This window comes from Micromys minutus (assembly GCF_963924665.1).
Source record: "Micromys minutus genome assembly, chromosome: 15".
Taxonomy (NCBI): domain Eukaryota; kingdom Metazoa; phylum Chordata; class Mammalia; order Rodentia; family Muridae; genus Micromys; species Micromys minutus.
This window is the reverse complement of record NC_137984.1, coordinates 32,855,805-32,883,521: the sequence shown is the minus strand read 5'-3', so window position 1 is coordinate 32,883,521 and position 27,717 is coordinate 32,855,805. Positions and strand designations below refer to the sequence as shown.

The window sequence follows — 27,717 nt, the reverse complement described above, 5'->3', positions numbered from 1 at the left end:
ACATGATCAAGTCAATGATTTTCATAAGGTTTTAGCAAGGAGCCCATTTCCATCCTTTCGTGCATATGTTACCATCACCATTTTAACTCCTGAAAATAGCTCACAGAAGTTTACAGAAACAAAAGAACGTAACCCTTAACAATCTGACGCCAAATGTTGGTAAATCCCCATGAATTCTTTTATTTTAATGCCTTGTAAGATGTGCTGTTTGAATAGCAAGGCAGAGGTCATTGTTCCCTCAAGTGAAAGTTAGGTGTATCTGCTTATTTTCTGCTCGAAAGTATTTGGGATTCCTTAATTGTAACATAGACCGGTTTGTGAAATATCTACCTGATCCTCTTCTTGCTCTCATGAGTTGTGGAGCAAGCCATGCAGACTGGAAGCTCATATCTTCTGTCAGGAATGGTAGCATCCTTTATCTCTGTTATTCTAGTCTCTCATGTATTCTGTTAGAATCTGTGGAACTATGCCAAGCTAGCTTGTTCAAGTAGGGTAAACTCTGACCTACACACAGGATCATTAAAACAGGAGGGCACTTTAACCTGCTCGAGTACAGTAATAATACATATCCAAAAGTCTTCAATAAAACACCTAATTTTAAATTTCTTTTCGTATTAGTTCTGAATTTCATGAGCGGCTAAGTAAAATTGATAAACTTAAGAATAGATACGAAATTCTTACTGTTGTCATGCTGCCTCCTGAAGGAGAAGAGGAGAAAACACAGTCCTATTATGTAATAAAGGTAACATTTACCCGCTGTACATCTGATTGTATGATATATATGTATTTATTTATTCATTCAATATATATTAAAATATATATTCACACTTCACATCTCAAATATGAAAACTAGGTTATTTCCCTAAAACTAAGTCAAGATTTTAACTGAAATTATCCATGGCTGAAACTGGACAACAGTAGTGTCTTTTTTTTTTTTTTTTGTTAAGATGTTCTGAGGTCAACCAGGGACCTCATCTTGACATCTGCAAAGACACGACTTCTGAATGTGGTCACACCACATTCCTAGATGTTAGGACCTCAGCACATCTCTTTTATGCCCATAGTAGCTCCTGGTGTTGGTCCTGCAATAGCAGTTGGCCTACATGTTGAACATACCAGGGTGTTTTCCATGTTTCAGCTTTAGTGTCTGATTCCACTTAAAAGCAAAACTGGAATAACATACCAAAGAGCTACCTAGCATTCTTCACATTTCATTCCCAAGACACTACATCTTTAGAAGCCAACAGCCCTGTTGATTTCGAGTGATATTGTCCAATAATGGTATTTTAAATAGCTTAAAGTCACTGTTTCAAAACACCAACTTCCCCAACCCCAAATAAAATGTACTATATATATCTCTATGAAATGTATCATATGCATGTGTATATACATATATACATTTGTACTATAAATATAAAATGTACTGTATCTATATCTAATTTTTTTTTTACCAACAGATGGAAAGATCATTTTAGAATTTAAAGGCATACCTAGAATTGTCAGAAATTTATACAGATGAACAAATTAAAATCTGTCTCACTCATCCCAGCCTGCTTCCACATTATTTTATTCAAAAAAGGCAGCAGATCTGATTTTTATTTTGGTTATACTTGACATAGAAATTACATGTATTTCTATGCTAGCTTGATATTTCCATTCATGTACACATTTAGGTTAGGGGTAATCACATTTCATGTATCATTTCTTTGTGGGTTTATTATAGAAATGTGTTAAAGGTTCATTCAGTTGCCAGCTGATAGAATTGGGAACCAGACTTGGGTTCTCTGGAAGAGCAGCAAATGCTCTTAACTGTTAAGCCATCCCTCCAGCCCAAAAGTTACCTTTTAAATTGTGATGTATTAGAAAACACCCACACTGCTTTCCTTGATACACTCTGGTTGTATTTTATCCTTTTCCAAATCAAATAAGAATTGGGTTCTCAAACCTCTCTCAGATCAAAACATTCTTATAGTTTCAAGATCTTTTGAGTCACCCCATCTATCTTCCAGAGATCTGGTACCTGCTTAGCTCCCTTCAATACCCGCCCCCCCCCCCCCGTAAATAAGTAAATGCCTGACAAGCATGTGAAGGCCCTAAGGTAAGCAGAGATTGCTATGAATTATTCTCTGCTTTAGGCAATATCCCCTATGATAAACTATTTGGCTCTGTTCTGTATTTTATAGGCTGCTCAAGAAAAAGAAGAGCTTCAAAGAGAAGGCGACAGCCTGGACGCTAAGATCAACAAAGCTGAGAAAGAAATCTATGCTTTGCAAAACACACTGCAAGTACTGAACAGCTGCAACAACAATTATAAGCAATCTTTCAAAAAAGTGACTCCATCAAGTATGTAGCAGCCATTATGACAAATACAGTTAAATAAATGTGGAGGAACACTGTGATTCTTGGAGAACAAAAGTGTGCTAGGATTGGGCTTATATGAGCCTCTCTTTGCTTTAATCAGTATGAAATGTTATATTATTAGTTTTACTGGATTATGGATTTGAATCTGGAAAATATACACTGGTGCTATATGCTGACTAAATAAGAAATGGCTGCATGTCTATATTGTGTTTTTCATGAGGATCTATGACATGTAAACTTTCACTTAAAAAGTTAGAGGCTTATTTGTTATTACTTTAAGATAGCTTTCCACAAATATTGGAAATTAAAATTTTCTTGTAGGTGATGAGTATGGATTAAAAATTCAACTAGAAGAACAAAAACGATCTGCAGATGAGAAATACAGATGCAAACAAAGGCTAATCAGAGAACTTCAGGAAGATATCCAGGTGATTCCTACAGACTGTTTGGTAGTAAGCCCTAAGTAAAGGTACTACTTAATCTTGTAGTAAAGGCATCTTTAGAGAAGTAGGCCACGAGAAACACAAACCTCATTTAAAGAAAAACAAGCAAAGAAAAAATTTAAACACAAAGATTAAAACAGTAAATCTAGTTTCAGTAGCCACTAAACACTGAATATGCTTTGATAAGTAGGGCCTAAGGGAACAAACTGATAACACAAATTATGAATCTTTAAAAAATAGATAATTTCAAGTAACTGATTCTATTTTCCCAAGTGCTATAGAAAGTTCCCAGGAGAATGATATTCAAAACTAGTTCACAGGACCTTTGTATTCCTTATCCACTAATACAGTGATGAACACAAGCATTTCAAATTGAGGGAACAGCTGGCAAATGGCAAGTAATACGGCTTTTTTTTTTATTCTGACCGTGAGTATGTTGACACTTTATTTTCTACAGAGCATGGAAAATACTTTTGAAGTCATAGAACACTTAGCAAATAATGCCAAAGAGAAGTTGTCAGAGAAACAAACCCTCTCATTTCAACTTCGTAAGGAGACTGAGGAGCAGAAGCCAAAATTACAGCGAGTAACAAAGCAGGTGCTGACGGCCTCTTAAAGCTGACCCTTATACTCAGACCTCTCAAGTACCAAATGGACCCAGACCCCACTTTTCTTAACTCGTGGAAAGTAGTCTTATGTAATACTTGATTTACTTATTAACAGTGTGGAAGACTGAGAAGAGAAATCCGCATTTTGAAACAAACAAATGATGAAACTCTAGAAGAACAAGACATTCAGCTCCGTGAGATCATACAGTTTCACAAGGACATTGACCAAATGTTAGTTAATGCCATGGAAAATGCAGAAATTCATGTCATCTTCCAAACATATTTTCAGCAGGTAATAATACAGCAAGTCTGTGTATCTAATTAACTTTCTTTCTAAAGTATATAGGGCTAATGAGTGGAATATTCTTTCAGAATGGGTTAGAACTACCTACAGCAAAAGGCCCGAGCTCGAGATCTTCTTCCCAGTCTTCACTTTCATCAATCAGGTAAGGGATGCAGGTCCTCGACCTCACAGATGCTGGCCAGCACGCTACTCACCCATGTCACTCACCCTGAGCAACCTCACCACAGACACACAGGACTGCAAGCCACTTGTAGCTGCCAATATTTCTATTATGACACATTCACTGTAACTAGGAAGTTATTTTAGGGAATAAGGTTGGGTGAAAATTGGGGTGATATAGCAAACATTTTGGGAAACCCTAAACTCTGGGAAAATTAAATTCTTTTTAAACTGTAAAAGAGTAAGTTAAATGCACAGACAATGGATTTTCTAATTATAGATGTTTATTTACCACATCTTACTTCGCTTAATGAAAACTAAAATCTACCAGAATGGACATTATGTCTTTGTTGACAGGCTTATTAATAATAAACCTGATTTTAAGATTTATGATCTTCTATAGTTGAAAGTTATATACTAGTTTTTATTAGTCTGTGTAACTGTTTCATTTAAGAGACCCCTAAAGACAGTTTCTAGCTTAAAAGCCCTTTTCGGACATAAACTACTCAATGTTCACTATGTATCAAAATTGTATGTACTTTTAATAAACCATATTATTTCAGAATTGAATGGCTATTTTCCAACAATCTCACCATGTTTCCTGCCAACCCCTCTCCTCTTTAGCACAAATGATTTAAAACTATCATTTTGATCACTTTTTCAAGCATCCACTCCTTTTGTTTCTACCTTACAAACTATTGCTTCCAATCTAACCAATTACACTTGAAAATATTTTTCTCACAGAAACAGTAAGTTTACTTAAACTATGTTCATTTCTTTTTTTTTGAAAGAATTGGTCATATTTTAAAATTTTATTAACACTAATAGATTTCCTAGTTCATTAATTACTTATGGAATTAGAAAAATATTTCTTTTTGCCAAAAGAAAGGCCTTTTTGAAGTACATTTTTCACTAAGTTTATAGAAAATCCTTTCTTGTTCCAGGTCGTTCGAGGACTCAATCCCCGCCTCTCCACCTATGGCTAAAGTGATAGAGCTCAAGTTTCCAGAGCTTCCGGCAACAAGTGATACTTCTAGGTCATCCAGTAGTGGCAGCAATCCCAATACTCCTAAAGGAAAAAAGCTCAAAAGATAATTTTTTTTTAAATCTTGTACAAATTTTGAACAAAAACGAAAATCTTATTAGTAGTTAAGTCTCCCTCTTCTTCTGGGGTTCCATTTATTAATGATACAGGCTTAATAAAGTAGTACCAAAGTATAGACCAGACCAAAGTTCTGCACAGTGGCTATAAAAAACTGTTTGGAAAAAGAACAAAGGTAGTTTTTTATTTGTTTTTTTTTTCCTACTGTTTCATATAGAGAGGGAAACTGCAGAACCTTAGCTAAGCCACATGTGACAAATCAGAGGGAAATCAGCAGTTTTTTTTCTTTTTACTAGAACATGTCTAGTGTTAGATGTTTTATGAAGTAACACATTTATAAGATTCTTTAATATACTTCTAAAGATTCATTCTGTATCTCAAGTTTTCATTTACTCTAGATCACAAAATTACTTTTTGAAATAAAAGAACACAAAGCAAACAACCGGACTCTTTAGTTTTTTTGTGTGCGGTGGGGCGAGGGGGGAGTTGGCTTGAGGGAGGACCCTGTAAAGGCCATTCTGTTCATTTGTACTGGTTATAATTTGTAACCAAATGACAGCATCATTCGCACTCCTTTAAGAAAAAGTTTAGTAAGAAAGGAACTGTATATGTGTGTGTACATATACATTTATCTCTATATGTACAAATAAAGTGCAACTTAAGCTACTAAGAATGTTTCTTCTGACCTTGAAAGAACTGAACATATTAAATTTACACTGGAGGTAGATATTGCATACTATTATTTAAAATTGCTTTTTTCTAGCTAATACTTTATTTTCAGCACTTTGAACTTTTTGGACTAGAGTAGGAAATAAGACTATAAAGCTAGATTTCAAATACATTACCATTCAGGTATATAAATCAGCATCTCCTTTAAACCTTGGGCAAGATATTCATTGCAACACTGATTGTCTTAGAACCACTACTCAATTACTTCTGAAAAAGAGCAGTAGTGGCAGTAAATTGCTTTCTACTAATGATCGCTTTAAATTTAAAAATAATTAAGTTTAATAAGTAAAATGCCTAAGAAAACTCTGGGCACTTTGTGGTTCAAACATTGCCTAAATGCATGTTTAAGATCTAAAACTGATAAATCCTATCATCATTTTGTTTATAAATGTTGTGATTCTCAATTATGTATAATTTGTATGTTATTTAGAACTTCAACAATAAACTTTAATTTCTACAAGGCAGAAGTTTTATTTCTAGAGAAATTACTTTTTATGCTTTTTTTTTCTGTAACCTAGAGATAATTAACTATCACAGGTTATTGTGATAAAGTATTAAACTAACATAAGCAAAACACACTGGCATTGAAACAGGGTTAACTGCATAGTAAGCTTCTACCTGTGGAATCACTATTAAAGCCTACCCAGGAATGGCCAGCATCCACGCTTACATCTAACCACTAACTGCATGTAAGTATGCTAAGTGGTAAGACAAACAATGAACCCTGATCTGGAGTATCTTAATATCCAGAAGTCGCAGTTCTACTCATGGAAATTAAGACAGAGCTGTCCAAGGTACATATTATGGACATATTAATGTGAAAGAAGCTACTGAAGACAGAACTGAGAATCAATTTAAGTCCCCAATATTTTTTTTCTATAACGACTCCTTAAATATTCTAAGGGACTGGATGCTTAGTTTGCTTAACTATTTCCTAGGAAAGATGTAATTTTCAAAGTCTGGGCAGCCTACCTAAAGGCACTATACTAAGGGTTAATTAAAAGGTATTATGTGTAAGATTATGAGGTATACTAGAGATTCTCAAAAATCAAGGGGTGTGCAGAGGTGGTTTTCATCTTTAAGAACAACAACAAACCCTAGCTATGTAGAATAAGTCTGGAAATATTAATATATAGAATACTCTTAAAGAGTTCCTTGGTGCTGGGGCAGCAAAATGGCTCAGTGGATAGAGGTACTTGCTGTCAAGCCCAACGAGCCAGCCAAGTTTCATTCCTGGGACCCACAGGTAAAAGAAATTTCTTCAAATTGTCTTCCAGTGTCCACATATGGTCACCATCCTCGCCCCAGACCATATAATGATGATGATGATAATAATCTGAGTTCCTTGGTACAGTAACAAATGGTGAGGTGATTATGAAATTTCTGCTGTCATTATTTATTGTTCTTACTCAAGGTTTCTTTTCTGTATTGTACTGTAAAATATTACATTTCACAGTAGTTTTCCATCACTATAACAGTACAAATACTATGCATCAGTATTAAAGCTTTATTATTTTACTGGTAAAAACAAACATGCAATGAGTCTCTATTTCAGCCACTCCCTCATGCATGTCTGAGGATGGATCCCATTTAATGATCAATGAGAGACTAAAAGCTTATTGATATTTATACTTTCTGGAATCCTAATTTAAAAGCATCAGAAATGCAACAGCTATGATACTTACTAATATTGCTAGGAATATTAGTACTATTCAATTTCTAAGAGATGTTCTTTGAAAGCCGAAGATGATTTCTTTAGCTGTTTGTGTGGATAGGTCCATACATGGTACTGTTTAAGTGTGTGTGGCTGTCAGAGGATAAGTTTTGGGAGCCAGGTCTCTCACTACACCATGTGGTCTTGGAATTGAACTCAGGTTATCAGGTGTGGCTAGTACTTTTCCCCTACTGTGTCACCTCAGAGGCCTGGGATTTACTCTGGGTTATTCACTAGGATTTAGTGAGGGGTATCAATAAAGGAGGAAAATGACAGAAATTCTAAAGCTGCAAATGAGCACTCTGCTATTCAGAAACATTCCCACTGACTTTCCAAGCATCTGCAATGATAGCAGAAGAGAACAGGGTGCCTCTCTGCTGCTATTTTTACTAATAATTATTTTCTCATCTCATCTAGTTTGATTATGAATTTTCAAAGGGTTAGGTCAATGTTTAAAATTAAAGACTTTCTTATGAGCATAAACATTAAGTAAAAATAATATTGGAGAAATAAAACAGGCTCTGATTAACCAACTTTCGTGATCTTATTCTTAAGGTATTTTGTTTAGCTGGGAAGAAAGCAGTGTTCACAAACCAGTTACGTCAAGCCTTAGACGTTAAGTCAAGTCATAATTTATCACTTAAAAATGAAATGTACAAAAATTTTAATACTGAAAACAAATGATTGAAAATAATACCTAAGAAACATCCAACCATAAATTCTTCCCTACCCCCAAAGGCTAAGGGCTTTTAACAAAAAAAAAAAAAAAAAAAGAATAAAGTATTTTTTTTGATAAAACAAGTAACTGTTCAATGCAAACATATTTTTCTCTAGCAGTGAAATAAGATGGACCCAAGAATTCTCATAAATCAGAATACAGTGAAGAAACAAAGTACTCAGAAAATATCTTGAGGTGAAAAAGTCTGAATTGTCAGTTAAAAGCTGTACTCACACATACCCACAACACTGACTGACGAAGGGGCTGATAACTAAAACAAAATAGCCTTCTGTGATTGGTTACAAATAAGTTTAGACTTAGAACTATTTGTTAGGGCTAAAGAATCCCAAACTTTTAAAAATTACCTTAGCAGATCATTTTTTTGGCTTATTTCCTTTTTCTTTCTCAAATTCAGCTATCTGATTAAATATATTGAGTAAATTTTGAGGTAAATTTTTCTTAACTCTGCTTTCTGGCTGCTCTTTGCTATTTAGCATCTCTTCTGGCGCTTCAGTTTTGTTACCCTCCCCACAGATGTCCTCCTTTTCAAGTACACGCTCTCCCTGGTTTGTATTTAACTGATACCTTTGCTCGTGTTTACTGACATCTCGTGATCCAGAGTACGTGTGTTTTTTCTGTTTTTCAAGTGACTTCCCGGAGTAGTCTGAACTTGCTGGTGAAGTAGAGTACTTCACAGAACTTGGCTCCCACCTCCTAGGGTGATCTTTTCTTCCCTCCGAGTCCTTTTCAAATCTTCGATAACTAGTTGCTTTTATCTTGTCCTCTGAATTTCTAGAGGAGGAATCTGAGGAATTTTTCCTACTGGAGAAATGTCTGTCTTGTTTATATGACTTTTCAGTCTTGCTACTGCCTGCCTCGGTTTTACAGCTATTGTAAAAATCTGACCTACCTCCCAAATCATCTGCTACTTCAGCTGAAGATGTAAAGAGACCTCTCTCTTTCTCTTTTACCTGTGCATTTGAACACTGTAACCTATCCTGCTTTTCCAGCAGTTTTTCCACTTCTTGCTTTTGATTAAGGAAAGATGCTGAGGTATTAGTTGGAACTGGGTAGCAATCATCTTTCCTACTTTGATCTGTGTGGCCTGAAGATGTCTTAGACCAGTGCCTTTTTGAACTTCGAGAAGACTCTGAACGATTCCTTTTACTTTTCTTATGCCGTTTGTGGCTAGAAGAGGAAGAAGATGAGGAAGAAGAAACTGATTCATCAGCAGAAGAAACACTTGAAGAGGAAGATGATGATTTTCTTCTTTTCTTCTTTAGCCTTAAAAAAATTAGTTGGCTCATCAGACATGTTAAGGACAAAAACATTAGTCAAATATTCCTCAAAATTTTACCCTATTTTGTGTCACTTGGAGATGTTCTAAATAAGCTATCCCTCAGACATAATAACAGCCTCAATTATGTCATCATGTTTTACTCTGAAGCATGACTCGAACACCTATGAAGAAAGGTGTTCTATAAGCAAGTCCAGGACCTCTAGCATTGTTTACACTTATCTGGACATGTAAGAAGTAGCCTGAGTTTTCTATCTACCTATTCCTAGTTTCTTCATGTTCCCCTTCAGCATTAACATTCTAGGGCCAAACAGTTCTTTAGTGAAGATAAGAGTAGAATGTCCTGTGCATTCTAGGATGCTGATGCCAAAGCTCCTACACACTAGATGCCAGCACTTGCCCACAACTTACAGTAACTACAGAACAAACCACCACTGCCTAAGCACCACGGCTCCTCTTCTAAATGCCAACCTCCTAAAAACAGTTAAAGTAATTTATTCTATACTTTCATATCATCGTTAAAAAGAATTCTAGCCTTAGATTTTACTTTGCTGAATTTCTTTCTTAGCATGTGGAACTATGCCTGCTAAGAGTTATCATTTCCAATACTTTTTTACTTACTTTACCTCCATATGGCACTTTGGGTTCAACTCTGTTGCTTTTAAGTTTTTTTTAAAAAAACAGTGAATATTATAGTTTACCTTTTCTCCTCTTTTAAGAGCTTACGCAACTTTTCTGCACTTGTTTCTATTTTCTTTGTTTTCTGCTTTTCTTCCTTTTCAGCTTGTTTTTCTCTTAATTCCAAAGATTTCTTTTAGAACCCAGATATCGGAAAAAACCACACGTTAAAAATAAAAGCAGCAGATTATGTAAAAAACAGTATTTAAAAACCACCCACCCACAAGAAACCCAATTTAGGATAAGCAAATCACCATATAGCCAGTATTGTTATTTTTTTTAAATTAAAAAAAAAATAATGACACACATTTGGCATTATTCATTTGAATGGCCAGAACAGTATTGAGGACCATATTGCAGTTGGTATCCCAAGAAAAACAGGGAAGCCATTGCAGTAGTACCAATGACCCAGAATGCAAGTAAGATTCAAAAAGAGATGAAAGATTATTTTTTAAAAATTGGAAAATGTAAACAGGATACATTTTACAAATAAAATTTAAATAAGGACATTCCACAGAGGTGAATTGAGGGGAAAATCACCATGTTCAAATACAAACCATTTTAAAAATAGCACAGCCCAGTTGGATGCATGATTACATAAGAAATCATTTTCCAGTTTGTGGATGGGGATGAGCAGCACCAGATGTCACAGACACAGCAGCAATGGTCCAATTCAGAAGAAAATGCATGAGAAAACATCATCATCAGTATTACAGGAAAGAACAAGTAAAAATGTCTACAAAGGTCTGCATAATTAGCTCAAATTACACCAGCAATACTCATAATCTTATAACCAGCAAGTAAGCTCCCTACAAAGGAGAACAATCAATACCACATACTGAATTTAGGCATAGGCATTTTCTTTTTTATGTTGGAATAAAGAGCAAAGCAGCGGTGCTACAATGCTAACCTAGTTAGAAAAAGCTATCCATTTTCATACACTTCTCCCAGGTTACCTAGTTTCTCCTAAAAGAAAACGGTATTTAATTTTAAATACCATTACATTTCAAAGAGGAAATAAAGAATCACCTGCATATATTTATGAAGTTTCTGCAAAGCATCCTCTGCATCTTTAAAAGTCTCATCCAAAGCCAGAGCTTTCTTATAGTAACTTTCAGCATTTAAAAACTTTTCTTCTTCTTCTAACCTTAGTTAGGAAGATTAAGCATTTTGTAAAAACAAATTTATCTGAATACACAGAGAAATCATAGACACTTATGACAGAACTTATTAGAGGCAAATAACGCTTAGCAAATTATCTTCTAATTACCTATTCATGTTTACTTAGTAAAAAGACCACTTACACGAAAATCTATTACTAGTACCTAAATAATACTGGTACTTTTTCTTAGAAATACTGGAAAATACATAACTTGCTATCTGAAAATGTAGTATGATTTTTGTCATTAGAACAGTCTTACATAAAATTGCTTTTTAAAGGTAGTTTGTGAAGTTTTCTATGGAAAAATTTCCACTGTAAATCTATTAAAATTCTTTGGAAATACTAAAACACTTATACACATAGCTGTAGATAACACTATGACCTACAAAAAATCAAAATTAGAATGTTTGGGTGGGTGTGGTGGCATTCACTTACTATCCCAGCAAAGGAGGCAAAGGAAAAAAAAGTTACTATGATATTTTAGAATAATTTGCTCTAAAATCAAGTTTCAGACCAGCCAGGGCTACATAGAGAAAGAAGTTTGAGTGTAGGGCAGTCAAAGGACTTTTACCAAGCATTTCTAGTTGATAAAAGGAAAAAATTACCACAAAACAAATGGGATTATGTTTGTGTTAGTAGACTGGATGCAGGGAGCCAAGAGACAAGTCAAATTATTACCAATACTTGTGGCTGGATAATGGTTAACACAGCATTCTCTCAGCTAAAAGATGCCAGTACACCAGGAATAAGATAAGCTCATTTTAGCAGTACGAGTTATTTACTTAATAACAATGAAAAAGCTTCTCCAGTCACTAATTCAAACTTCATTAACTAGTAATTTGTGGGAAATTTCATCCCACAAATGCTTAGCTGCAATGTTCCTCCAAGCAAGAATGGCCAGACAGATCTGTGATACAGAAGAGATCAATGTTCTTCAAAAGTAGTAGAGAGAGAACTAAGGATGTAGCTCATTTGTAGAGCATTTGCCTGGGATGTTTGAGAAACCAACTGGTGTCCGGGTTCCATTCCCAGTATTGCAAAAAGAAAAGAGGAACAACACAATGATGTTACTGTCATAAGAGCCTTTTAGTTACTGAAACTGATTCCATGATCTATGAATAATGACGTGTGAGATTTCTGACAGCCTGTAAGAAACTACAAGTAAATAAGGGTGTTGCAGCCTCTGTTCCTACACAATATGGCTTTTTCCTTAGAATGTGCTTTCATGCCCTCCTAGGTGTAGTAACAGGAGTGGGTTTGACTCAGATTATATATGTGCATGTTCAATAATAAGCCAAGAATGATAACAAAAAAGTGACTATTTTAAAAACCCTCCCACCCAAAACTAAGAGTGCTCTGAAACTGCATATGCTGAGAAGCTATTTTTCTTTTTTAACAAAACCTCAGGGTATCATAGGAGTCAGCTGCACATCATTAACATACTATTAAATGAAATCCCATACTTACTGCCCGCCCCTTTCCACAAGTGTCTGGCAGAGATATTTTCTTGCATTCCTGTGAGTTGGGCAATTTTCTAATGCGAGCTCGAAATCTTCTATTGCTTTGTTTAGACTTCCTTTGGTTGCATATCTAGAAACATTAAACGAAAGTAAAATTTAATCCTGTGACCCATTTACACATCTTTCACATTCTTCAAAACATCTCCTTAAAATCCACAGTTCACTTACAATGCTCCACGAGCTACCAGAGCTTCCACATTTTGTTTGTCTATTTCCAGAGCTTTATTGTATTCATTCATAGCATCCACGTGTCGCCCCACCTTGAAATAATCGACTCCAATCTTCACACTGAAAACACATTTGTGAAACATCATAAATACTTTACAAAGTATCTAAAAATGTTAGTATAAATCATTATTAAATAAAAAGGCATTTAAATTGAACAAATATTTAGTTTTTAAATTACTCTCTATACTTGAAAAGCACCCTGCGTTTACAGATTTTCATGGAAAACATTTATAAAACTCAGATAACAAGATGCTAATTCTTTCTGGAAAACAATTCGGAATAAAATTTGTCTGCTAAGATTCCAGTGTAAAACCAATATAAAGCCTAAATAAATAATGTCAAAAATGTTCATTCACTTGTAAACACATTCTAGTCTTAATGATGATGAGAGAATTCGTGCCTTACTGAAAGTTTCATACTAGATAAATGCCACTGTTCGACAGAACAATCTCCATACCATTTTAAAGCCCAAGATGCTGATTGCTTCTTTCTTAATGCTGAAGCAAAATCATCTTCAGAGAAATTTTTGCTATAAAGAAAAATGAGTCAAAAATGTAAATATACTTTACAGGTATACTTCATTCTGTCTCTGGTAGATTCAACAGTGAAATGGTTAATTTCAAGCAGGAAATTCACATTACTCTATACAGTCAATTCCTTTTAAACTGTCAAATGTGGGCACTACTGTTAAATGGTATTTTTCTTCAGCACATAAAGTTTCTATATCCTTCTCTACTTGGTCAGATAGCATATCCCTATCATTGCTTAGCATGCAGACCAGGAGGAGATAGCCCTCACCACCTTCAACAGCTAAGAGAATGCAGATCTACTTTTACCTTTGTAGGCCTCTCATTAAAGATGGTGGACGAGATTCATCTATTCCTAGTTTCTCTAGAAGATATTCAACTACTCCTGGATTAAAAAATCCCAGAGAACTCTGCATGATATTTTCATAGGACTCCAAAGAATTACTATTTAGTTCAACACTCCTCCTTTGTAAAAAAAAAACAACAACAAAAAAATCAGAAACACAAACAATAACAAACATTTCTGACTTCTACAAAAACATTCCTATAAGTTTAAATACCAGAACCATTTCTGTACACAAAAGTTGTACATTATTATGATATAATTCATTCTACCAAGCCTAAAGTAATTTAAAAGTTATAAAATGAAATTATAGTTCTAATTTGTTAGAAGTAGATATGACAAATACCTGTAGTACAAGGGAAGCTCTTCAGAAGGAACCACACCTAGTTTAATGCCAGACAGGTGTGGGGGGAGAGATGAGCTATACAGAGACACTGCAAGCTTTTCATGGTATCTGTCAATGTCCTTGATTCCAGCTTTCAAGAAGAAAGGATCAACAGTAAACAAGTAAAAACAAAAACTTTTCACACACTGCCTTCATTAAACTACATTTTCAACATTAATTTGAAAATTTTAATTAGTATGTTGAAGTTGATCACCTCGAATTATGTCACCAGTTTGGTAATATGATAAAGGATCTCCATGGTTACTGTGAGAAGGCACATCTCTTAAGGGACAAAGAGCCTGCAATGAGAAGTATTTGAAAGCAGCACATATTTGACTTTTTGGCAAGAACAGTATCTCTTATCTTAGTTATTCATTATGAATAGTAATATTACACATGAACATTAACAATTCTAAAGTCTAACACTATTATCTTTTAATAACATTATACACATTTTACATATTTACAGGGTGGCAATTCAATACACATATACAATTACCCTACTGCTATAATTAGTAATAGAAATACAACATGTTTAGCTTTAGTCTTGAGATTCTTCTCTAGTGGTAGATGAACCGACATCCTGTGCTCCAGACACCTGGCTAATCTGTGCTTGATCTGCTTTCCTTTGGTCTCCCACGCTTCCTAACTCTGCTACACTCCTCTACTGTCTTTTTCAGAACCAAGTGTTTGGCTTTTATACACAATGTGAACATGTGATATTTGTCTTTCTGTATTTGCCTTATTTCACCGGAGACAGGTTCTTTCAGGCCATCCACCTGCCACAGATGGCATGCTTTCATTCTTTTTGACTGGCTTATACAACAGGTAGCAGACATGTCAGTGACTTAAATTTAAGATTTTTAGTTACAATTTGTGTCCAATCACAGTAAAGCTTGTGTTCTAATTTTAAGAATCAGATAAAGATACAAAAGATACTAGCATTTGCTAAATGGAATGTGCATTCTCCTGTTGTGTATTTCTTTGCTTCACATAGTGAGACAGATAGTCAACATCAACAGCGTTAAAATGAAACATTCCAAACTGATGCAAGAATCTTATTACAGTGAGAGAATGTTATATGATTATTATAAGTATGATAGGAAGGCTTTACTAAATTACTTATATGAGAACATCTAATGCCCAATTATTAAGCATGTTTAACCACAAGATATCTGTTTAGAATACCAATGAACATCATCATAACTACTAACAGATCTTTATGACTGTATAAAGGAAACTGACCTGCAACCAGAGTCCCCCAAACCCTAAAACACCCAAAACGGAAGAAATGTAACACTCTAGTTTTTTTTTTGGGGGGGTGGAGTGGGGTTCACTACAGAGATTAGGCTGGCTGGCCTTGAACTAAAAGTTCAGCCTACCTCTGCCACTTGAGTACTAAGGTTAAAGGCATGCACTGCCAATGCTCAGCTCTCTATGGCTTTTAGTAAGAAGAGAAGCTATTATTTTTCTTCAGCTTATATTTAACTCCCCCAAATAACCCACCAGGTAAATTTAAGCAGAACTGTATAAACACATAAGTTTTGCATGAGATGACTGTAGAGTGACTTACTGTAATTTCTAAGTGAGATATATCTCTCATGATGCCACTTCCTAAACAGATCAGCACCATGAAAAAGCCAAATTCCCGAATAGAGCTAATTCTTCCAATCACTATATCACCACGTTCAATATCTCGGAAGAACAGCTCTCTCCGGTCCATGCTTGGGATCTCCATGAATTGCTCTAAAGGTGGCATGACCGCATAATGATCTGGAAAAAATAAAAGTAAAACCACGATAATTTTTGACCTCCTTCTCCTGATATATTGCTTTATGCCAACCAATCAATCTTGAGAAACTTCCCTGACTAAACTTACTGTCATTGTCGTCATGCACTTCAGAGGGTGTGGATGCATCTGATTTCCAAGACAGGGCAAAAAGCAGATCCGCTTTTTTCGAGATGAACTTTTGTATTTCCATGTTGTCAACTCTCTTCTCTTTCCTTAAAAGAAAGGTGATTAGTTTTTTTTTTTCTTTTGAATGAGCAAAGCTCTCATACATCCAAAGTCCTGTAAAGTGGTTTTCATCACCCAACCCTGCTCAGGTTCTATCCAGGCAGTGTCTCTGGAGGAAGTTTTATTTAATTATTTTAGCTTTTCAGTAGTTTTAATTTAGTGCAGATACGTGGCGTCTGCGTGCCACTGTGTGCAACTCGGGGTGGGGGGTGTCATAGGACAACGCTGGGAGTCGTTCTCCCCTACCCTTGTGAATCCTGGAAATCAGTCAGATCAGGACGCCCGATGGCCAGTGACTTTACCCCCTGAGTTCCGGAAGAAGTTTTAAGCCCATTTTCTCTGGACATACTACTTGGAAACGGGAGTAGAGAAGCTCTGAAAGCTTTGGTGGCGGTTCAGAAGATGCAGCCCAGCCATTCAGCGAGAAGCCAGTGCCTGGTCACACACCCCGAGGCTCCGGCTCTCCGGTCCGCCCCTCGCCCCGGCCAGGCCCGGCCCCCGGGCCCCCATACCTGCCGGCTCCCGGAGGCGGCGCCGCACCGCGGGCCGGCTCAGCCGCCGTGCCCAGCAGGCTCCGGAAGTGCGGGTTGTCTTGCTGTTCGCTCCGCAGCAGCGACAACAGCGCCGGGCCGTGGCAGCCCAGCGACTGCCGCAGCAGGTCGCGGTCCATGGCGAGCCCGCCGGGGTCCGGCTCTGGAGCCCGCGCTCCTGCAAGCTGAGGGAGGCTGCCCAGACGCTCTAACTTCCCGGAAGCGCTCGCGGCGACCAGCAGCCTCGGTCTCGCGAGACCCAGCGGGACTACGGGAAGTCGCAAGGAGCGCGAAGCAGGTCTGGCGCTGAGGGCGAAGTAGGGCGTGAGGTGTGACTTGTGCGAACGTTTGCTTGAAGGACGCACGTCGGGCTTTGGTTCCTAGGTCGGAACGCTCAGAGCTCGCGTCTCTGTTCACCCCGCGCTGCCGAGTTCAGCGGTGCAAGGGTGTGTGGCGACCGCGGAGGAAGTTCCCTCAGTCTTGTCTGCTGGGGGAGGCATCCCGGGTTCCCCCAGGAGTGTCAGTAACAGAAGGTGGCGGTCCCAGGAAACCTGCCTGGTGGACCTAAGGGGAAAGCGCACCGCGCACGCTCTGTTCTGGTTGTGGCTTTGTTGGAGTTACACAGCTAAACTGCCTACTTCAAGGGCGATGTTTCTGGGATGCCTGCTCCACAGTGGGACGGAAGAGCTTTAGGGTGGCTGGCTATACTTCACTGAGTGTAACAAACACACACACCTTGGTTCTACACCTGGGTACCACACCCACCATAGAGGATCGGGCTTTTTATTTTTACAGGCGTTTTGAATTCATTTTCTTCTGTGACAAATACGAGATTTTTGAAAGGGACAGAACACTGGATAGTTGACACACAGGGGAGTGAGGGGATGGATTGGTTAGTTCTTGGGTTTTCAGCATGCTAGCCAAGGATTCTCTCTACCACTGAGCTACAACCACGCCTGCATTTTTCTTTAGACTTAAAAAAAATCTCCAAGAAACTTTTAAGAGATAGGAATAATTTAATGAACCATTTCGAGGAGGTGGTACATGGAATGGGGGTGTTATAAAGGAAACTGAGAAAGCAGAGTATTCCAGATTTTCACTACCTGGTTTCGAACCCTGCTTTTATTGTGATTTCAAATTTGATTTTAAAGTAAACACATATGTATATCCTGTCACAAACACTAGACTCTAAAGGTGAAAACACACCTGGCTCAGAGTGACTGTAATAGTGGAGGAATTTACTTGAGAATGTAGACATAAAGCTATTAACTGTAGTAAGTTAATATAGGGCACAAAGGTGTCTCCTCAGGTCTTCCTCCAGGCAGAGGGTAGTAGAGTTGCTGGGGTAGTTAGACAAGGAAGAGCTAAGTAAGTGCAGTCTACACATGGGGCAATATAATTAAAGAAGTACAAATCTGAAGTCAAGATGCTCTGGAGTCCACATGTGCTATTAAAAAGGTAGGGATATTTCCATTAACAGACATTTTCATTATATAAACACTGTTTCAGAAGGGCTGCAGAGAAAGAAAGGGAAGGAAGGGTGGGAAAAGAGAAAAAGATTAGCTTCAAGATTTATTTAGCACAGAGCCACAGAAATTTAACTGAAATAAGGCAGCCACACTGAGCAGTAACAGAAGTGTATTTTAATATAGTTTTTTTGATATCCCAAAATAACATAAGTCTCTCTGTGTTACCATTTCTGAAGGATGTACAAGTAACTTTTTACTTCATAAGATATATATAGACAGATTCTGATTCTTAATCCTACTGTAAACTGTCAGCAGGCTTCATTCCCATCTGAGGCCAAGGAAGGTATGCATTTGGGAAGGCAGGGACCAAATAATACTGTTTTCATTTTCCTCTTCTTTTTATGATCGACCCTCTTCAAAAGTAGACATTACTCTTTTATATGTATCTTTTGGTTCCTTGAGCCTGAGTCTCATGTAGCTCAGGCTAGCCCTGAACTGTACAGTTAGGGGTGAATTTCTGAACTTAGATTCTCTGGCTTGCACCCCCTGAGTGCTGGGACTATAGGTGTGAGCTACCATGCAGTTTATGCAGTGCTGGGTATGAAAATGAAGGCTAAACACTCTGCCAGCTGAGTTACACTCTCAGAGAATTAATACCACAAAACCTTTAGAGCTTTAGTATGCCAGACAGGCTTACATATATGTTATCATGCTTTTTTTTCCTGTTTATGTTTTCACTGTTTCTGTTTATAACAACTCCGCTAGTCTGTGATGAAGGCCTTATCAATTGGAAATTTGTAATCAGTTGTATTCTGAACATAGAGGTGATGAGTGTGAGATGTGGGAAGATCAGCCAGAGGAGAAGCTTTCAGAGATGTGAGGCCACAGGACACCATTAGGAAACCAGTAACACACTCATTACACTGGTTCCACATTTACTCACAGCACCTCCACGTTGCCTACTTATATAATAGGAAACACTCTAGTTACAGTGGAGAAGAGAAAACAGAGAGACAGGATCTTGGAGGTGAAAACATTGCAGAGTGGGCATTAGCTGTGGGAAATGGGAAACAACCTATAGCCCTGGCAGCCAAGGCTGCAGATGGCCAATGCTGTCAGATTCCACACAGACAAAGATATGGGAGTATCAGAAAGACACCGAGCCAAAGAGGACAAAATCAGCATTTGACTGCTTAAAAATACTTGCCAACATACGTTATAAAATGTTTCACATTAAAGAAAAGAATTTCAAATGAAAGACACTTGTTTTAGAGTAATTTTAGTTTCACAGCAAATGTGAGTAGAAGAAAGACATTTTCCTAGTATTACATATGCATAACCTTCCTCATCAAAGTTCTTCACCAGAATGAGATATTGGTTGCAACTATGCAACTCAACAATGAACCTACGTTGACATGTAATTTCACAGATACTCCATGGTTTACCAAAGAATTCATATTTTATGATATAGACAAATATATGTGTTCTACACCATAGTAGCTTACAGAAGACGTTTCAATGCCCTATAAAAGAAAAAAAAATCCTTTATGGACTTTCTATTCTTTCCTCTCCAGAAGTCTTGCTAAACAACTTTTTACTGTCTCTATAATTTTTTGTTTTCAAGATTATCAATAGTTAGAATAGTTCAGTGTGTAGTCTTTTCAAATTTAGTTCTCTCTCTCTCTTACACACACACACACACACACACACACACACATTCTTGGTTTCTTTTAGTGAGTTGGTAAATGATTTCTCTTTAATGCTGAACAATAGATATCCTATTGGCTTATGATATCTACCCAATCTCCATCAGGGGAGCTAGTCTTCTTTACTAATTGAAGTCCATTTAAATGACACTTTCATCTGAAAATATCCTCATAGACACACCCAGAAATGTTTAGTTGTCGATTTTTCTTAACACAGTCAATGTTATACATAACATGTTTATTCATGTGTAAAATGAATTATTTTTAACATAAATGTAAGCAGTGAATTATTCTGGTAGCTGTATTCTTTTACTTTTACTAGTCCCTGATAACCACACAAAAACAAGATTTATTTCAAGCTGCACCTCAATACTGGGCAGTTAAATGATTTATAATATGCTAATCAGGCCTCCTCTCTGCCCAATCCCATGATACTTGCATATTATTATTGTTCTGGCTCTTTGGGCTCTAGATTTTTTTTCCTCATGGTGTCTTCCTGGACCCTCTCTTTGTGGCAGTCTGAAACTGCTCCCTCCAACTCCCACACCTAACCCTGGCTGGTGGACATTCTACTCTATTCTCTCTTCTGCCCAGCCGTTGGGTGATCTGAGTTTATTAACAAGGCAGAGAATAAATGGTAAGAGCTGTTTACACAAACTTGGAACAGGAGATTCTTGACCTAAGCATTACAATGCCATGTCTGGACTGAATGCCACGTCTGCTACGAGGGCAGAGAAACCAGCATTTGAATAACACAAAGATAACCTTTACACACTGCACAAAAATGTTCTGCTTACATTCATGTTTTAAAACTAATCCAGAAAGAATGTGGTTTCAGCTAACCCTCTGAATTGTACAGAATGGTAAAATGCTGGCCACTCCACACATATACTTAGACAATGCAAATCCTACAGTTAGTATTTCCACTCAAACTTTATTAACCTTTTCATACCTCTTCATTTTTCAAATGGCAGAAGAAAAGACAGAGAATACTAATTGGTATTAATCAACCCTTAGTTTCAAGACAGGCATAGTGGTGGTTGGTTCACACCTAAAATCCCAGAACTTGAGGCAAAGGCAACAGGAATGCTGGCTCAAGACTAGCCTTACTACACAGAAAGACTTATCTCAAAACAAATAAGACAAAGCAAAAAGAATTCTTTAGTTCAAAACCAACTTATTTATGTTGGAGAAAACAGTACAAGTTTTTTTTTTTTTTCAGGAAAAAAATGAAGAGGATAGTTGGAGAACTCCAGCTTTACTATAAAAATATAATAATCAAGACAGTGTATGACAAATACATGTATGAAAACCTGTGCTACATTATACTGTATCAGGGAAATTCAAATTTAAACTACAGCGAGACACCACTAAAGCTTCCTAGACCAGATTCTAGAGCATTGGCAATACCAAAGGTGATACTATAAAACAACAGAATTCTTCCCCTGTTGGTTTCAATGCTAAGTGGCGCAGCCACGTGAGAAAAGTTGTAGTGCTTTCACAAACCCAAAACATCATAAAACCCAGTGATTACATTCAGCTTACCCTGGTTTCCGAAAATGTATACACACAAAACCCTACACATGGATATATAGAAGTTTTAATCATACTTGTCAAAAATTAGAAACTAAGATGTCTTTCCATGGGTGGATGGGTAAACTATGGTGCCATCAGACAATAGGATACTTACTCAGAATTTGCTGCCCTGTGTCTGCTTTCCACTCTCGGTAGCCAGGCCTGTTGTTCACCATGCTGGACTAGGGGGAAGGAAGCTTGGCTGGGTATTTGTGACTCCAGTGCAGGATCTCAGCAGGCTCTGAGTGTTCTGGCAATGACACTGGGCTGGGCTTATTGGGAGTGGAGTATTTATGACTCTGGGAAGGTGACCAAGGACTCTGGGGCAAGATTTGTGTGAGCTGTGTATCACTGGCTGTTGAAAGATATTTAATCTACATACTGAGGGACAGTAGGGTATGTGTGTGTGTGTGTGTGTTTGTGTATGTGTGTGTGTTTGTGTACACTCACACTTGCACATGGGCTTATAAGGTCAAACAGGAATGAGGTCTGAAAACTGTCATGGTAATAAATTCTTCCTAGGGTTGATGCTGCGGGAGCTGGCTTTATGGCACCAAGTTAGGAGGGGAGAGGTAGCTGACTCCTGCTGTCCTCATATTTGAGGTATCTGAGGGTTGAAGCTCCCTTGGCCCTTTCTTTGTAACCTGGGTCATTACTTTTCCACAACCATTAAGGGGAAATTATTCACCAAACCACAAAAAACAACCTGTGAAAACTTAAATACATATGAATGAGAAAGAAGCAAATTTGAAAGGGCTACATACTGAATTATTCCAACTGATGATAGAAAAACTACAGAGACAGTAAAAAGTTCTTTGGTTATCAGGACTTCTCAGGAGAGATGGAAGAATAGACAAACCACAGAACATTTTTTTAAGGGAAGTGAAACTGACCTGAAGGCTACTATGACCGTGTTATCCAATCCATTGAAAACTTGGAAAGCAAACAAGGCAGAGGAGAAAGGAATTTGTGTTTTTTCTTGCTTCATGGCTTGAACAGGGACATCTAATCTTATCTTCTCTGCCCTCACAGTAGAATTTACATCATTGACTGCTTATGCAGTCTCTGGACTCAGACTAGCTTTCCTGGGTCTAGAGCTTATAGATTTCATACTATAGGTCCTCAGTCCCTTTAATCTTTCATAGTTGTTTATCATGTGAGGAAGTTCTTCATTTTATATAGTATATATGAATATGTGTGCATCTTATTCTGTTTTCCTGTTTCCTTATATGCGCGTGTCCACAGATATGTCTGAATTTTTCTCCCAATAATGGGTCATTTGACTTCATTGTTAAGCATGGGTACAAGAGTTGAGGGCATTGTGCTGCTATATAGGTTGCTATGTAGTACTTGACACTCAGTTCAAAGTCACCCTGGAGTGACTCAAGTGAGGAATACTAAAGAAAAATAATGACCTAACCACCGTGTTCATTGTCAGCCTCAATCACTGATTGCTACTGTTTGCAGAGTACCTCCAACTATAAGCCATAGGATAAAGGTTGGTACAGCTTCATCCCATGGTACTTGTTTGAATGGATTTTAGCAGTTCTCAAGAAAGGAAATTTTGTCAGTTGAATCCACTTGAGGGTGCTATAAGATCACTATAGTATCAAACTGTGTTCATGACGGGGGGGGGGGGGAAGCACATCAACAAAGTATATATTCAAGGATGGGGATCTATGACTTATTTTAAGACAACTGTCTTTAACATTGTCACTATCTTTAGTGAGTGGTAAACATTTTAAAGATGTTATTTTCATGAAAATAAGTTTATAATATGTTAGTTTATTGTAGATCATTGGTTGCCTTAGGATTTTTGAGATGTTAGGGCATTTTTTTTGTTTTGTTTTTTGTTTTTTTCTACAGTAATATTCACAGATTTTTGTTTTAATCTAGGGTAATTCTGAACAGATCCAGAATATATATAGCTCCAGAGCAAGGGATCATAGTATTAGCATATTTGTGGCATGACTTACAGGTAATATATGTAATACTTCTGGAGAGGCACAGTACTTGGCCATATGAAGTGACTCTCTGTAGTCTTTTATAACATAATTCTTGTATGATATATATATATATATCACTCTTGGAGATGTACAGTGCTTGGCTATATGGAGTGACCACCTGAAGTCTCAGTCTCAGCCAGTATCTTTTCCATATTTTTATTTGTTTATATAAAGGATTAGAAAATAAAATGAAAGTACCTTAAAATAACTCTATTATAATTGTTGAGAGAAGTTGAAAGATATGTTGACTATTGGTATAGATTAGGTTGTGTTAGTGTGCTTTTTAACTTGAGTGTGATTGTACATAAACACACACATACAAATATCACAGTAGACTCTTATATTTTAGGACAGTGTTTTCGAATACTATAATAAAGAACATGTAATGCCTTTAATAAGAGACATGGATAGTAAAATGATAAATAGAGTTAGTGTCAGGACATTCTAGATTGCTTTGGTGATCATTTTAAATTCAAATTATATATTGCTCTAGAATCAGAATAACTGATCATATTTTAGTTACCAAATGGTAAGTTTTGAATTTGATTGGTAGAAGCACTGAGAGAGAATGTCAGGAATTACAAATACATCGCTATTTTGTATATGGCTGTTTTCAGTGGAACCCACCGGAAGAGCCAGTATATCAGGGAGAGGATTTAATGCTACTTTAGATATGACCTTTGATTGTCCGTAGACACAATCTCCAACTTTGAACTGTATCAGTCTATTTATTCAGCAAATATTTGTTTGGCATTAGGTACTATTTGAGATGTTGACATAATAATAAAAAGAAACATCAATATTTCTGCCTTCATGAAGCTTATATTCTTGAGGGATACATAGTAAGCAATAAATATAAGTAAATTATGCAATACATTGGTGATACATTCTATAGAAAGCTAACTAAACAAAGGGCAACAGTGTTGAAAATACAGAGGGACTGGTGTAGTCATTTCAATAGGAGAATTTTCGATGGTCTCATTGAGACCTTCTGTATGTCAAGACCATACAGGAGATGAAGCCATTTAATGTATCTGAGAGAAAACACAGAAGAAATAACCAGGACAGAGGCTCTAAAGGAAGAAGCATTTGATACATATGAGGAATGGAGGGAATAGGTGTGGTAGGAACAGTAGGACCACTCAGGTGTAGAGTTTTTCAGGTCACTACATGATTGTGACCTTAACTGTTAGTGGTTGGAGTAACATTAAGGTATTAAGCAGATGGGCATAATGACTTTTGTTATAAAAAGGTTTAGTCTGGACTTGCCTACCTGTTGCTCATAAGAGATGGAAAATATTCTATAGGAGGGCAAATATATCTTCTTATTAAGAAATAAAACTCAAATTTATGTTATCACAAAATGAGAATATGGAGTTTAAGTGTTCCCCCCAAAATTAAGAGTTTCAAAAATTATTACTATGAAGTAGATTAGATACTTACCACAATGATAGTGAGTTTAGCCTAGGAGTCCTAGGTATGTTTGAGCAAATCACAGTCACCCATGCCATGCCTCTTTTGTACTCGGACCCCAAGGTGTTCTATATGATGAACACTGACGTCTAACCCTAATAGTCTGTACTCTATTAAGAGATGAACCTGTGAGTCTTACACAACACTGCATTCCTCTCTTTAAGCTGCTGCACTTTTTTTCTATGAATTCATATGGAGCTATTTTTCTACTGTATTGTATGCTGGCAAGTGGGTCCCCACTGTGGCTGGTTTCTTTAAGTGAAGTTTAGGAAAGGCACACGCCTCAGAAATTCCATGGAGAGATCGGCTAGTTACTGTAAGGAAGTCTCAATGTGGCAGTTCTATAAAGCACAGATCCTTAGTCTTAAATTCATGTACTTTCATACATCCCCAACATAAAATGAAGTAAGTTTTGGACAACAGTTCATACATACTTGATACAGACTAACCAAACTGACTGATCACCAATGCAGGTCGCACACACTAATGTATTCACGGTAAGATATGATTACTGTGTGGATCAAAAAAAATTTTAATTTCAATATATTCTCTCATGGAAAGACAACTTTAGTTAGAAATTTGCTAGTAAACCTGCAAAAACAAAGAAATGAGTGCAAATAGAAAAAAGAAAAACGAAATGCTGTCATAGTATGATAATGAAAACTGCATCAGTCCAGTGTTATGTATGTATCCATATTCTCTATGTCGGTGTTCCTGCTAAGGTTAAATCAAGTAAGTAAGCAGCAAATTATTTGGTCTTCATGTGTAGTGTGAGCTACACACAGAGTACAGAGCACATAGCATATATATACACATACATACATATATTCCTGCTGATGTGCATATCTGAAAACTTCTTTCCAAGGTAGTTTTCAGTATTCTAGAATTTCTCAAAAATGGGAGCCCAGAAGACAAAACAGATGGAAACATAACTGCCTAGCTGAATCACGGGTTTAACTCAGCAATTCCCTTTCTTTATTCCTCTCCTTCCCGGCTTTCTGTACTTTGAGTGTTGCTGGAGAGGTTTATAAGCTTTAGGGAACTCCTTTGTCTTGTTAACAGATGACTTCTTCAGGCAGGCTTCTGTGTTATTGATTGTCTCAGTGTAAGCTACAGTCATATGCTGACCGTTCTCACCTCTGCCCTTCAGTCATGCTGGAATTATATATTACACAAACACTCTAGCCACACAAAGAAAATGCTGTTCTCTGACCACCTTCATAAATACTGATTCTTGTTCTTTATGCTCTGATTTTGTCTAGCCTTACTTCCTTAGAAGGCAATATTGCTTCCAAGTTCAATCATGAAACCTCTCACAGTCTGTCTGTCTGTCTGAACTCTTGGTCCTCTCTCTCGGACACCATTCAGATGCAGTCACATGGGTTTTCTATCAACTTAAATGCTCTCATGTTTTTTGTTTATTTTTAATTTGTTTTTTTACTTCATAGCTCTTGTTGGTACATTTTTCAAAATGCTCTTCCTCTATTTAACTGCATTTTCTTTTTGTCTCTGCATCTTAGCACAAAGAATATACTCATTCTTTTTCTTAACACTCCATTTATTTCCAGATACCTTTGGGCCCAGAGTTCAGTGGTGAAGAAATCGTAGAAAGATTCCTGTTGGATAAGTGTAGTATAAATGCTCATTCCTAATGTTTTTCTTTCATCCTGAAGAATTTTCTCATAAATATGGGTATGTAAGTTAGTAGATTAAAAAAAAACTATGTCACAAATAAAAAGGTATAGAACTTACTGGAAAAAATATGTGTGGGTAAGGGCTTTGAAGATTTGCCTCTCCCCACTTTCCGTTCTCTCTCTCTCTGACCCCTGTGTGTGGATGAAGATGTGATTGAACATTTGGTTTCCTGCCCCTCCTGTCATCCTTTCCCTGTCTGTTGCCACGCCTTCCCTGTTAGGGTGCATGCTATCTCTCTAGAACCATAAGCCAAAGTAAACTTATTTTTAAAAAAATTCTCTAAGTTGTATTTGATAATGGTATTCTACCACAGCAAAAGAAAAGTAACTCTCTTCTAATAAGTTTTTATTTGCCCTGACTTGTTAAAGTAGTCTTCTGGCCTTGTCCTTCCTTAACACATATCTGCATTGTAACCATTGCTGTAGTAATCTCATTTGATCGTACAGCCTAGTGTATATAACTATAAAAATTTGACCTAAGGCAAGGCTACATGACTCACAAATTATTAATGTTTTTTTCCTGTCCAAATGATTCAGTGGTAATTCTTTTCCTGTCAGACATTCAACAGAGAAGTATAACCATTATTTTATATATTGCTAGAAACACTTTAAATAGAAAAAAAATTAAAAGCCATGACTTCCACTTTCAGCTAGATTGAGTAACTGGTAACAGGCTGTGGTGGTTTGAATGAGAATGGGTCGCATAGCCTCATGCACTTAAATATTTTTTCCCCAGCTAGTGGAACTGTTTGGAAAGATTAGGGGGGTGTGGCCTTGTTGGAGAAAGTGTATCACTGGGGATGGCTATTGAGGTTTCAAAAGTTCATGCCATTCCCAGTTAGTACTCTCTTTCCACTCCCTCTTACCCCTCCCTCTCATCCTTCCCTCTTCCTTTCTATATCCCTCCCTTTATCCCCACCCATACCTCATTCTTGTGGATCAGATGTAGGCTCTCAGTTACTACACCAG

The 27,717-nt window shown here is 37.0% G+C and overlaps 2 protein-coding genes across 2 annotated transcripts in view; one reads left to right on the top strand and one right to left on the bottom strand.

The window, feature by feature from the left end:
- The window catches only part of CCDC39 (coiled-coil domain 39 molecular ruler complex subunit), a gene marked incomplete at its 5' end in the record, with an annotated part of 30,235 nt that extends 23,740 nt beyond the window's left edge, over positions 1-6,495 (top strand). The window contains 7 exons of the mRNA XM_080929283.1: positions 619-742; positions 2,184-2,343; positions 2,683-2,789; positions 3,262-3,402; positions 3,528-3,704; positions 3,785-3,858; positions 4,820-6,495. Coding sequence (XP_080785409.1) covers positions 619-742; positions 2,184-2,343; positions 2,683-2,789; positions 3,262-3,402; positions 3,528-3,704; positions 3,785-3,858; positions 4,820-4,970 — 934 coding nt within the window. The 3' untranslated portion in view covers positions 4,971-6,495. The remainder of the gene's footprint in view (positions 1-618; positions 743-2,183; positions 2,344-2,682; positions 2,790-3,261; positions 3,403-3,527; positions 3,705-3,784; positions 3,859-4,819) is intronic.
- A 238-nt stretch (positions 6,496-6,733) lies between these two features.
- On the bottom strand, positions 6,734-16,965 carry TTC14 (tetratricopeptide repeat domain 14; the record flags this gene model as incomplete). Its single annotated transcript, XM_080929375.1, has 12 exons — positions 6,734-9,422; positions 10,137-10,246; positions 11,143-11,260; positions 12,743-12,865; positions 12,964-13,083; positions 13,481-13,552; positions 13,860-14,015; positions 14,240-14,369; positions 14,493-14,577; positions 15,852-16,051; positions 16,158-16,282; positions 16,808-16,965. The coding sequence occupies 12 exons, from the start codon at positions 16,963-16,965 to the stop codon at positions 8,513-8,515; spliced, it is 2,307 nt and encodes a 768-aa protein (XP_080785501.1). The 3' UTR covers positions 6,734-8,512.
- Between the last annotated feature and the right edge of the window lie 10,752 nt (positions 16,966-27,717).